Source organism: Halichoerus grypus, chromosome 7, assembly GCF_964656455.1.
Source record: "Halichoerus grypus chromosome 7, mHalGry1.hap1.1, whole genome shotgun sequence".
NCBI classification, from domain to species: domain Eukaryota; kingdom Metazoa; phylum Chordata; class Mammalia; order Carnivora; family Phocidae; genus Halichoerus; species Halichoerus grypus.
In genome coordinates, this window is record NC_135718.1 from 26,694,966 (window position 1) to 26,707,854 (window position 12,889).

A 12,889-nucleotide genomic window follows, 5' to 3' on the forward strand; every position below is an offset into this window, starting at 1 on the left:
AATTAGATTTTGGACATTGTGATTTTAATGTTGTGAGTGCTAGATTTTGTTATATTATTTTATATAATGTTAAACTTTGTTCTAGAATGTGGTTACATTATTTGGAAATCAGTTTTATCCTTTCAGGTTTGTATTTAAGGGTTGTCAGGGGAGGTTGAGAGCCATCTTTAATGCTAATTTGGCCCCATTGCTAATGCATTACCCATCTGCAGACTCTGTCTGACAACCAATGTATGAGTAGGTCTTTCTACTCTTGCTGGTGGAAAGACAAATTATTTTACTTGTGGAGCCCTCTGTGAGCTTAACAATTTCTTTTCCTTTCCAGTGGTTCTCTGTGCCCAGCCTTGAGTATTTTGCTCTCCTATATATGCACATCAGTATTCAGCAAAAGATGTAAGAGGAACCTTCTACAGACCTCCAGAGTTCCTTGTCAAACTCCCTCTTCTACAGTACTCTGTCTCACAAATTCTAGGTGCCTTGGCCTCTCCAAGTGTTGGTCTCTATGTCTTTGGCTTGGCAAGACTTCTGGGTTCTGTATAGGTTCCTCCTCCCTGTCCCATAGGCTAGAAACTTCTCCATGCAGTAAGCTGGGATAATCGTAGGGCTCACCTTGTTTTTTTTCTTCAGGGATCACAGTTCTGTATGCCTGTTACCCAACGTCTGGTAGTTGTTGTTTCATCTGTTTTGTCCAGGGTTCTGTCATTTAAGGTAGGAGGGTAAATTATGTTTTGTTCTTCTGTCATGGCTAGAAGAGGAAGGCTCACTGAAACATTTTTGATGAAGGCACACATTTAAGATTTCTATGACATTAATTTATTGCAGTGAAGTCCACTGAATAGGAAGGCCCTCCAAAGGAAGGAACTGCCCTGAACCATAAATGATACCATATTTTGAACTGGTTTTTTTTTTCATTAAAAAAAATAATTATAAATACTAAATAAAAAGAAAAATCAAGATGGAAAAAATAAATTTTACAGTCTCTCCTTTCTAGTGCTATGATTGTTTTCATAGTTGTGTATTAGCCTACACGTATGCATAGTTTTACATAGTTGTAATCATGTTATCCTTCTATTTTGTGGTTTTTTAAAACATGTCATAAAATATTCTTTTTTTGTACTTTTCTTAAATCTTTTTTTTTTTTTTCAGTGTGGGCTTAGTTTATTTAACCATTCTTTTCATGGAAATTATGGTTGTTTCCAGTTTTTACTATTACTTACGTCTCTATTTAAAATGGGTGTGTAATATGTTATTTTTGTGAACTATAATTTACTACATAAATGATTACCTTAGCTTGAAGCTTTTAGGGCATTTTGAAATAATTTTGTGTTTAAATTTGGTAACAGAAAAGAATGTAAAAGCCTATGGCATTTTTAAAGGAAACGCAGTGATGAGGTCATCTGGTGCCTGTTCACTAAGGAACAGAGCTGACAGAATATTACAGAGAAATAATCATGGACAGAGTTAAATACCTCTCTGAGTTAAGGAGAGGAAAATTCAGCTCAATTCCATAAATGTTTTGGTCCCCACCCTCAGAGAATTTATGATCTAGTGGAGGATCTAGTGAAACACATTTAAGGAGTTTCACAGTTGAGTTGGAAAAGATATGTCTGACCTGCTTAAACAATTGTGTTCATCACATGATTAAATTTGTACATACACTTTAACTAAAGGACCTTTACTTGGAACTATACCAACTTCCCCAGCACTAAATCTTATAAATTAGAAAAGAGTGTTCTGATAATATGTTTTATTAAGGCTTCCATACTCTCTTTCATAAAATTGCATGAATTTATAAAAATGTGGTATTGCTAGAATGAGTTTTCTTTCCTGGTTACAGCCAGAGGCCTTCCCTCAGATTTAGCTGCTGCTGTTACTCTCCTTGCTAGAATAATGGGCTGGAGTAGCTAGTGATGGTACTCAGGTATAAAGTTCCTGGGCAAATTGGTTACACATTTCTTTTTTTTTTTTTTAAATAATAGTTTATTTTATTTTATTTTTATTTTTATTTTTTTAAATATTTTATTTATTTATTTGACAGAGAGAGAGTTAGCGAGAGAGGGAACACAAGCAGGGGGAATGGGAGAGGGAGAAGCAGGCTTCCCGCTGAGCAGGGAGCCCGATGGGGGGCTCAATCCCAGGACCCTGGGATCATGACCTGAGCCAAAGGCAGATGCTTAACGGCTGAGCCACCCAGGCGCCCCTGGTTACACATTTCTTAATGTTTGTTGGGCTCCACTTTTCTTCCTTTGGGAAAGTCTCAGATATATTCATTCATTTGTTTGGGAGGCCATTTATTTAAATAATAATAGCTAATATATAACATTTACTATGTGCCAGACACTGATCTAAGGCTTTATATATATTAACTTATTTAATTTTCATAATAATCTTTTCATGTAAGTATTGCTATTATTGTCTTAGTAAATGGCAGGGGCAGGAACTGGACTCTGACGTTTGGCTTCAGGGTTCATACTCAGAACCATTTACTATAAGTACATGCTCTTGAGTCACACTCTCCAGGTTCAAAGTCTAGCTCAGTTACATACAACTGTTTGAATGACTTAGATCAATTACTTGTCTCCTCTGAGTCTGTTTCTTCATCTCTATGCTATCTTTCATATAACCTAACTTTGTTCGCTTCTTGGCACATAGTAAACTTGGCTCTTGTTAACTATTCCTTCATTAAAAACATAAACTTGGGGTGCCCACCATGTGCTTGCTCTTCCAAGGAGCAGTTGTGCTGGTTTGTCTCTTTTCTAAAGTGGTATCAGTACTGTATGTATGGTCCTGAAGCTCTTAGCTGATTGAGGATGTTCTATATTTCCATCATCTTTCCTCCTATTGGTAAGTGTGGAAAAGAGATAGAATGTGGTCAGAAAATGGAAGGCTTTTCCTGTTGATTCATGTTGCAGGTCACACAGTTAAGTCATAGGAGCTAAAACAGGTTACTCCTTGGTTGAAACATGACCATCCTCTATCTAGCAAGATTATTTGCCCTGTTTGACCCAGCTTAAATCTTTAGGAGAAAGGTAAGTATGGAGCAGGAGGGGATACTTATTCAGCCAGCCATTTCCACTAAATCAACCCCAGCCATTAGGGAAATGATAAATGTGGCAGCCAGATTAATCTTACCTTACCACTTCAGTGTAGATTTTAAATGAATGTAAAAACTAAGTATGGAAACCTGTTAGTAGGGAGTAGATGGAGGGGAACCCAAGGCAGAGGAGTATTTTGATAGAAAGGAAAAAAAGCTAGAGAAAAAAAATCCTGGTGAAGATAGTTGAGAATAAGCCCTTAATATTTTTCTCTGAGATGAGGAAGTTTTAAATGGAATGTTGGTATAGGCTCTGTTTGGTTATTCTAATAAAGCTATTCCAAGATGTATCTTTATTCCTCATATTTGTGTTTTATACGGGGGTCTAACAGATCTTTTTTCTTTTCTTCCTTATAGTCCTGAGGCTTTCTACCAATGCAGGCCAGTGGAAAGAAGCAGCTAGCAAGGTGACCCATGCATTAGTTAATATCAGGTAAGGAATGAGAACTTACCTCTTTCAGCATTCCTTGGCTCATCCTGAGGTTTATTGTACCTTTCTGAGTGGAGTGTGTTGAACACTGCTATTTTAAGCCCTGATATCTGTAGGAGTGGAAGAAATGTCGTACTTGATCAAGAAAAGCAGGAGTGCATGAGACTTTCATATTGTCATATTGAAATAGCTCACAGTGCTGTTCTATGAATTTTCTTACCAAGAGATGGTTGCAAGCCCTTTGTTGCCAAAGTGTTTTCTGTGTATAGGCCATCCGAAAACTTTTCTCTGAAAAATTTTTTTCTGCCATTCTCTGTGAGTTCAGGGAATGACTCATGGGGATCTGGAACTTTGACGTTTTGCTTTACATGGCTCTTTCTATTTGTGGTAAACAGAGGCAAATGGAGCTCATGGGGCTAAGTTATTTTAGGTTCCTTATGAAACAGCAAAGCAATTACAGAGTGTTATATGTATTGGATAAAATTGAGTCAGACATGGAGTTTGGCTTAGGGTCTTGAGGAAATACCACACACTCACAGGAGTGAGCTGTTTGTAAATGGAGAGAATGTGCTTTCAGTATCATGAAATCTCAAGCTGACTTTCCTTACATTCCTTGTTCCCTTTGTGCCTATCATTTCCCATTTTCTCAACAATTATTAAATTGTTCTTGCAAACAATTGAAAAATTAACACTTGAGTAAAAGAGGCAAACCCAACAGATGGGGAAACTTGATTTAGCTCCAGATGTAAGCCTTGCCAGACATTCCCAGTGATGGTAATGCACATCTACAACTTGGTATAGATTCTAATGTGTGACAGCGCTGGGATTTAGTGTTTATTTCTGTATCTTTCTTTTCTTTTCCTTTCTTTTTAATTTTTTTTTCTCTCCCTCTCCTTTTTTTAAAAAAAGTATAATGTCCTGTGGTGATTTACAGTGGTATTTGGCACGTCTGGGAACAAAAGGAGAAGTGTGAAATGTGTGTGTTGGGAGAGCTGGAGTGAGGGGGCAAGGGGGTGAGATGTGCTAACAAGATTGCACTGAAGGTTGATCTGCCTTACCTGACCCCAGAGACATTTTGCTGCAAACACAGTTTTATAAATCTCACAAATGCATATCTGTACCTAGCAAATAAACCAGATACTATAGTGAGGCCTTATGATAAATAAAAAGAATCAGGAATTACAAACTGCCTTCTCCCAAATATCCCTTTGTGACCCAAGGGCAGTATGACAAATGTGGGTGTTTGAAAGAAGCTCCAGATTCTGGGCTGGAGTATGAAGTTCATAAGGGTATAATTTATGTTGTGTTTATTTATTCATGTATTTACTTAGGCTTTCCAGGCAGCTCCTTTTCATCTGGGACCTGTTTCCTTGATCACATTCCTTTATGCTTGCTTTATCTCCTACTTTGTTGCTTTCCCTTTCAGTGGCTTCTGGCTTGGCTGCTGTCCTTATTCTTCCCAAGGGCCATCAAACAGCTGATTTAAGCGTTTGGCCTATGCTTTTTGTGAATAGCCCAGAAAGGACTGGGCTGAACTTTGAGCGGATGCCTATAACCATGACCTCTTTCTTCTCTTTGCAAGTCTCCATCAGGCCTCTACCTTCATTTTCATTCCTCACATTTCTTTGATGAACCTGCTGCAGGGAATAATTAGATTATCTTCACTGTCACTAATGAATTAGACTTGGCGTTTATGTCAAAAGTATCAAAGATCCAGTCAGTTTTCTCAAGAGATTACAGGAAAAATGTGTTTGAATGTCGCTTATCACACTAAGGCCAGATCAGGGCAAAATAGTTGTGATGCCAAGCCAGCTAAAGTTTACTTTTTCTCCTTTCTGACACTTATTTTCACTTAATAAGTGCTAAGCTTTGTGCTCTTTTATATACTGTCTTCTTCAGTATTCAAACTCTATAGAGTATATCACAAGCTTTTAAAAATACACTTTTTACCAGTGAGGAAACTGAGTCTTAAAGATATTGTGAATTGCAGAAAGTCCCACCGTTGTTGTTTGGCAAAGCTGAGAATCATTGGTCCTTTAACTCCCCAAGTCCAGGGCTCAGGGCGCTTTCTTCTAAAGGTTTTTTTTATTTTTAAGTAATCTCTACTCTCAAGTTGGGGCTCAAATTCAGAACCCTAAGATCAAGAGCCACATGCTCCACCGACTGATCCAGCCAGGCACCCCGACTGAGCCAGCCCAGCACCCCAGGGCTGCTTCTTCTGTACCATAATGGCTCCCATAGAGTTGCATCAAAGGCTACCATGGAGGTAAACAGAAAACTCAGCATGATGTGTTGAAAGGAACATGGAAATTTTAGTTAGAGAAGCTGGATTTAAAATTTTTGTCTCTACCACTTAATGTGTGACCTTGAGCAAGTTATTTAGCTCCTCTGGACCTCTTTCCACTATCTATAAAATGAAGATCACGATGATATCAACTCTTGCATGGGGAAATAGTTGTGAGAACTATATAATGTATGTGAAAGCACTTAGTCAACTATAAAATATTGGCCTGAAGCATAATGTATTTAAGATTCATCTCTGTTGTAGTATGTGTCACAATTTCCTTCCTTTTTAAGGCCGATTAATATTCCATTGTATGTATATGCCGTGTTTTGTTATTCCATTCATCCATTGATGAAATCCCAAGTGGGTTGCTTCCACCCTTTGGTCGTTGTGTTTTGGTTATTTGTATATGGGTGTACAAATATCTGTCCAGTCCCTACTTTCACTTCTCTTGGGCCTAAACCTAGAAGTGGAATTGGTGGATCATATGATAATTCTGTTTAATTTTTTTAGTAAATGCCATACTGTTTTTAGGATTAGCATTTTGAGCCTTCCTTAGGATGTTTCCTAAGTATGTCTTCATATATCCCTTCTATAAAACTTAAGATGTTATCCCTAACCTTGAAAGATGTTTTACTTTTTTTGTAGGTAGGTTTTGATGCTTTGAATGAGGATGGTGCAGGGAGTTTCTTTTCTCAGAGTTAGTATTCTCTTGGCTGAGGGTGAAAAAGTGGTATGCCTGTCTGCATTCCACTCCAGTGGTAATGAGTGCTGCCTTATGCTCCCTTGGTTTTTTTCTAAGAGCTTGTGTTGTACATCCATGACACTATTAACTTTGGGTGGTTTAGAAAACAAGAGACTGTGTCAGAAAATTGGACCCATGGGTCTCCCAGGGATACTATGGGATGTTTAACTATTGGCCACCAAGTTTATTAATAAGGATAGAGTATATAGAGGCTTAGAAGTAAAACTCTGAGGGCGCCTGGGTGGCTCAGTCGTTAAGCATCTGCCTTCAGCTTGGGTCGTGGTCCCGGGGTCCTGGGATCGAGCCCTGCATCGGGCTCCCTGCTCAGCGGGAAGCCTGCTTCTCCCTCTCCCACTCCCCCTGCTTGTGTTCCCTCTCTCTCTGTGTCTCTGTCTCTGTCAAATAAATAAATAAAAATCTTAAAAAAAAAAAAAAAAAGTAAATCTGTGATAGCGTGCAACATTTACTTCTGTTGTTATAAAGATTATTTGTGCTAATCCCGCAGCTGGAAAAGATTCCTAAGGCAGAGTGAACGAACTCTTAGCCACCTCTCCTGTAGTATGCTCTTTGATAACCATGGAGAAGGTTTGGGTTGCATATGGAATTTTCAGACATCTAACTAACAGCTGAGAGGGCCTCAGGGTGGTTTGGTAGTTGATGACAGCTACAAGTTATGTCTTTGGGATCTTCTGGAATGCAATACATCTAATGGCAACCCTAACATAGTATCTTACAGCCCGTGAAAGGCAGCAGAAAGGCTGCAGACTTTAATGTTTTTTGGAGTTCAGATTGTGACAGTGAAAATTAAAAGTGCTTCCACATGCTTGGAGGCCTAAATTTGCTCAAGTGTCAGTCTGTTTGCTTTTCACTTGTCTTTCGTGGCTTAGTCATGCCAGCTCTTTAATTGTCAGAGTTATTTGTGTTTAAACAATTTGTCTCTCTCTTCCTGTTTGATCCTTCAGAGAGATTCTTAAAATGCAGCTGCTTAGAAACTGCTGTTTTTTAAATTGAAGTATAGTTGACATACAATGTTCTATCAATTTCAGGTGTACAGCATAGCGACTCAACAATTCTATTCATTGTGCAGTGCTCACCATGATGAGTGTAGTTACCATCTGTCACCATACATAGTTATTACAGTATTATTGATTATATTCCCTATGCTCTACTTTTCATCTTATTTTGTAACTGGACATTTGTACCTCTTAATCTGCTTCACCTATAACATCCATCCCCTTACACCCACCTGTCTGGTAACTACTGGTTTGTTCTCTGTATTTATTTTATCTTTGAAGATTTTATTTATTTATTTGACAGAGAGAGATAGCGAGAACAGGAACATAAGCAGGGGCAGTGGGAGAGGGAGAAGCAGGCTTCCGGCCAAGCAGGGAGCCTGATGTGGGACTTGATCCCAGGACCTGACCATGACCTGAGCCGAAGGCAGACGCTCAACTGAGCCACCCAGGCACCCCTGTTATCTATATTTATAAGTTTGTTTTTGTTTGTTTGCTTGCTTGTTTTGGTTTTTAGATTTCATATGTAGGTGAAATCATATGGTATTTGTCCTTTTCTGTCTGACTTATTTCACTTAGCGTATTACCCTCTAGGTTCATCTATGTTGTTGTGAATGGCAAGATCTCATTCTTTTTTATGGCTGAGTAATATTCCATTGTGTGTGAATGTATATGTATATATACCACAAATTTATCCATTTATCTCTTGATGGACACTTGGGTTGCCTCTATATCTTGGCCAATGTAAATAATACTGCAGTAAATATTGGGGTGCGTATATCTTTTCAAATTAAGAGTTTTTGAGAAACTATTCTTTTTTTAAGTAGCCGTCATGCCCAATGTGGGGCTTGAACTCATGACCCTGAGATTGAGAGTCACATGCTCTACTGACTGAGCTAGCCAGGTGCCCCGAAACTGCTGTTTTTATTGGAATACCTGATGTCATCAATGTACAGGGCCGTATATTTGTTCCTTCCCATAGGCGGGTTGTTCCTTTGTTTTGCCACAAGAAAAATAAAATATTACTGCTCTACCTTTAAAATTCTACTTTGTATAATTGTTAATTCAGCTGCCTTCACAGATCAGCTGGTCCACAAAGGAAAAATACTCTGAGGGGCCAAATGCAGGACTGGAAGGAAAGCATTTGGGAAATTTTGCTTGGAGACTTCTATGCTAAATATTTCCTGCCACCACTTAGCAGGTTACCCTAGTGAGGTCCTATACTTTAGGAAGATGTCTGCTATTAACCTAATTAGTCAAAAGAGAAAAAGAAAAATGTTAGACTAAAATCTGACCTTCATCTAACCAAACAACTTTCAAGGTAAGTAATTTGAAGCCCTTAATGAATCTGTTCAAGTTAACATCTTAATGGTTTTCACTTAATTAGCATTTTATTAGCACCAAGTTCACAGTCCTATTCTCTGGTTGCTCACAGAAATAGTGGCTGAATCACTGCAAATAGGTTTTTTCCTGATCTGTAATTTTCTTAAGGTGGATAAAGTTTTAACTCTGTGATTAATATATTAAATTTTTCCTATATTAGGAATGCATTAAGCTAAAGTTTAGTTTTTCTTTGGCAATGACTTTTTATCCATTAGGCCCTCCAGGGCTGACAAGAATGACTTTTTAGATATTGCTGTGATTAGTGACAAGCTTGGGATTTGGAATGAGAATAAATGTCTTAATTGTTCACCTTGTGAGTTTGCCTCTTGTCCCTCTCTTCACTCCATGATCTTTTTGTTTCAGTGCTGAAGTAGTCCTTCCCCTACTTCCTGCTTGTGTGCTTATGTAGCTGTTTTCCTTCATCCTAAAAAATATCCCCTCAAAAAAAAAAAAAAAAAAAAAGAGGGGGAGGAGGAGGAGGAAAGCTTTAAATGTACACTCTGCTGGGGAGGCTGGGGAACAAGAATAGCTCTCAGCAGCCTCTAGATAGGGGGGTTCATTGGGCATAGCACCCTTTGGAGCAGGCTGCATATAGAATTCTGAATGTCATGGAGAAAAAGCCCACAGGCAGTAATCAGGGAGAGCACATTACTGTTGATGGCCAGAATTAGGGTTGGAAAGGGAATGTAAGGTCTCAGCTAGGCAGAGTCCCTCCAAATCCCCTTGCCCATGAACCTGTTTGGGCTACAGAATTTGCCTCTTAGTCACAGTTCTTTAATCAGAATGGATATTGATGGTGAGTTGAGAGGAGGAACAGTTTGACACCAAGCACTTCAGCTGAAGGATGCAATGTAGTCTAGTGAAAAGTAAATACGGATCAAAGCAATCAAATGACAGGAGCAGAGGCATTGGGCTGTTGACTCTTGAATAGCAAGAAGTACATGAAAATAAGCTTCTAGACCAGTTGTCTATTCAAAAGTGGCAGACAGGCAGGCTCAGATTATCCCCTGGGTTAGAATTTATCAGTAATGACCTTTCTTCTGGTAAACAGACCCTGCTGATCTCCCATTACAGAGAATGAAAAGCATTATGCAGATTAAAACAAAGCACCAAAATGAGGCTGCTATAATATTTCCCCAGTGACTGATAGCATTACATATTATTCTAATAATTGCTGTTCTCTAATCTCTTAAGACTACAGCTAGAAAAAAAAAACCAAACACTGAATCCCATGTGGTTAATCATCTGTTTTGCCCTAACTTGGTTTATGCTGCAAAGTGAGGTTTTGCATTAGGTCATAGCTGGGTTTGGTGAACTGCAGTACAGTAAAGAAGTCTTGGTTGAAGAAATTCAGGTATTTGTAATGGAATATTAAGATTTTTAGTTGGGGCTACTGTGATTTTAGGTGAGTGTGACTTTAGTATATAAAAGCCCTCCTTCCCTCAATCTGAAATTCCCTTGGGGTCTTTTTCCGCTTTACTTTTTAAATTTTTTAAATTTATCATCATTATTATTATTTTTAAAGATTTATTTATTGGAGAAAGAGAGCCCAAGAGAGTGTGGGAGTGGGAGGGGCAGGAGAGGGAGAGAGAATCTTGAGCAGATTCCCTGCTGAGCACGGAGCACAACACAGGGCCTGATCTCACGACCCTGGCACCCCTCACTTAGCCTTTTTTAAAGAAAATTGCAAGAAAATATGCATAACATAAAATTTACTATTTTAACCATTTTTAAGTCTACAGTTCTGTGGCATTAAGTACATCCACATTGTTGTGCAGCCATCACCATGAGCCATCTTTTTCATATTCTTCAACTGAAATGAAACAGTAACTCCTCATTCCCTCCTCCTAGCCCCTGGCAATCGCCATTCCACTTTCTGTGTTTGTGAGTTTGACTACTCTAGGAACATATTTATAAGAGCAATTAAACAATATTTGTTGTTTTGTGCCTGGCTTATTTTACTTAGCATAATATCCTCAAGGTTCTTTCCATGTTGTATCATGTATCATAATTTCCTCCATTTTTTTTTTAAGTGATCTCTATACCCAGCATGGGGCTTGAACTCACAACCCCAAGATCAAGAGTCCCATGCTCCACTGACTGGGCCAGCTAGGTGCCCCCCCCTCAACTTTTTTAAAGACTGAATAATACTCCATTGTATGTATACCACATTTTATTTATCCATTTATCCATTGATGGACCCTTGCATTGCTTCCACTTTTTGGCTATTGTGAATAATGCTTCTATGAACATGGGTGTACAAATCTTTGAGAACCTGCTTTTTCTTCCTTTGGGGATATACCCACAAGTGGAATTGCTGAATCATATGGTCATTTTATTTTTAATTTTTTGGGGGAATCACCATACCCTTTTCCATAACAGCTGCACCATTTTGTATTCCTACCAATGTTGTGCAAGGGTTCCAGTTTCTCCATACCCTGGATGACACTCGTTATTTTCTATTTTTTTATAATAGTTGTCCTAATGAGTATGAAATGCTATTGAATTGCAGTTTTGACTTGCATTTCCCTAATGACTAGTGGTATTATCTTTTTCATGTGCTTATTGGCTATTTGTCTATCTTCTTTGGAGCAATGTCTATTCCTGTCCTTTGCCAATTTTTAAATTGGGTTGTTTGGCTGTTTTGTTGTTGAATTTTAAGAATTCTTTATATATTCTGGATTCCAGCCTCTTATGAAATACATGGTTTGCAGATATTTTTTTCTGTGGATTGCCTTTTCATTCTGTTGATTGTGTCCTTTGATGCATAAAAGTTTTTAATTTTGGTGAAGTCCAGCTTATCTGTTTTTTTCTTTTGTTGACCATGCTTTTGGTGTCATATCCAAGCAATCATTGTCAATTCAAGTCCTGCAGCTTTCTCATGTTTCCTTCTAAGAAAAGGAATGTAAGAAAGCTCTTACATTTAGGTCTTTGATACATTTTAAGGGAAGTTTTATATATGGTGTAAGGTAAGGGTCCAACTTCATTTTTTTGCACGTGGCAATCCCCAGCACCCACTTTGCTTTTTTGAGATAACCACGGTTCTGATTTGTTAACTGAAATCAGGCTGAATTAACTGATGAGTGTAGAATTTGAGACTCCACATTTTTTCTGTATGTCCCTGTTCTGTTTTGTTTTTTAGCTTTGTTCATTGCTCTGCTTGTTTAAGAGATGGCATAACATAGTGGTTAAGAGCAGGGACTCTATGGAGTTTGGTTCTCTGAGTTTGAGTCTAAGCTCTACCACTTACTTTGGACACATTTTTTAACCACTCTTTGCTTTGAGTTTCCTCATGGAACCTGGGTCATTGCTGAGATGATTAAATGACAATATATGTAAAGGACTTGGAATAGTACCTGGCACACAGTCAGTACCTAGTACAGTCAGTGCTATATAAATGTTCATTATTATGTTTTTTAAACAATTGTTCTCACTATGCAAGTCTGGAGGTCTTACCAGCCTTGGTTCTGATGATCTGCATGGGACTTCATTCTAGAAAGCAACTCCCTTCCATATCCAACTTTATTCAGTTCCCTTGGCTCTACTTATGTGGACCTAGAAGGGATCAGAAATACAGAATGATATTATTTGCAACCTGACATCAGGGGCAACACTGGAACTTAGGCTGTCAGCCTGCATCTTGGCATTATTGTTGGGAAAATAGTTCAGATGGGAAGAATTTATGTTTTCCATCACTTCCAGCCCTTTGAGATGTTTGACTGTGAAACTTTGGCTTTATTATTTTATTACTCTGTCTTCTTGCCATTATTTTGGTAAAGGAGAATGTGCCCAAAAGGAATATGCATATAACTGAAAAGATACTAATCAGTGTTTTTTTGTTTTAAGATTTTATTTATTTATTTGAGAGAGAGAGAGCGCATGAGATGGGGGAGGGTCACAGGGCAGGCTCCCCACTGAGGGGGAGCTGGACATGGGGCTC

The 12,889-nt window shown here is 38.4% G+C and overlaps 1 protein-coding gene across 4 annotated transcripts in view; it reads left to right on the forward strand.

The window, feature by feature from the left end:
- The window catches only part of ARMH3 (armadillo like helical domain containing 3), a 178,824-nt gene that overhangs the window by 96,187 nt on the left and 69,748 nt on the right, over positions 1 to 12,889 (forward strand). For all 4 annotated transcript variants that reach the window (XM_036086236.2, XM_036086254.2, XM_078077198.1 and 1 more), the window contains one exon: positions 3,452 to 3,527. In XM_036086236.2, coding sequence (XP_035942129.1) covers positions 3,452 to 3,527 — 76 coding nt within the window. The remainder of the gene's footprint in view (positions 1 to 3,451; positions 3,528 to 12,889) is intronic.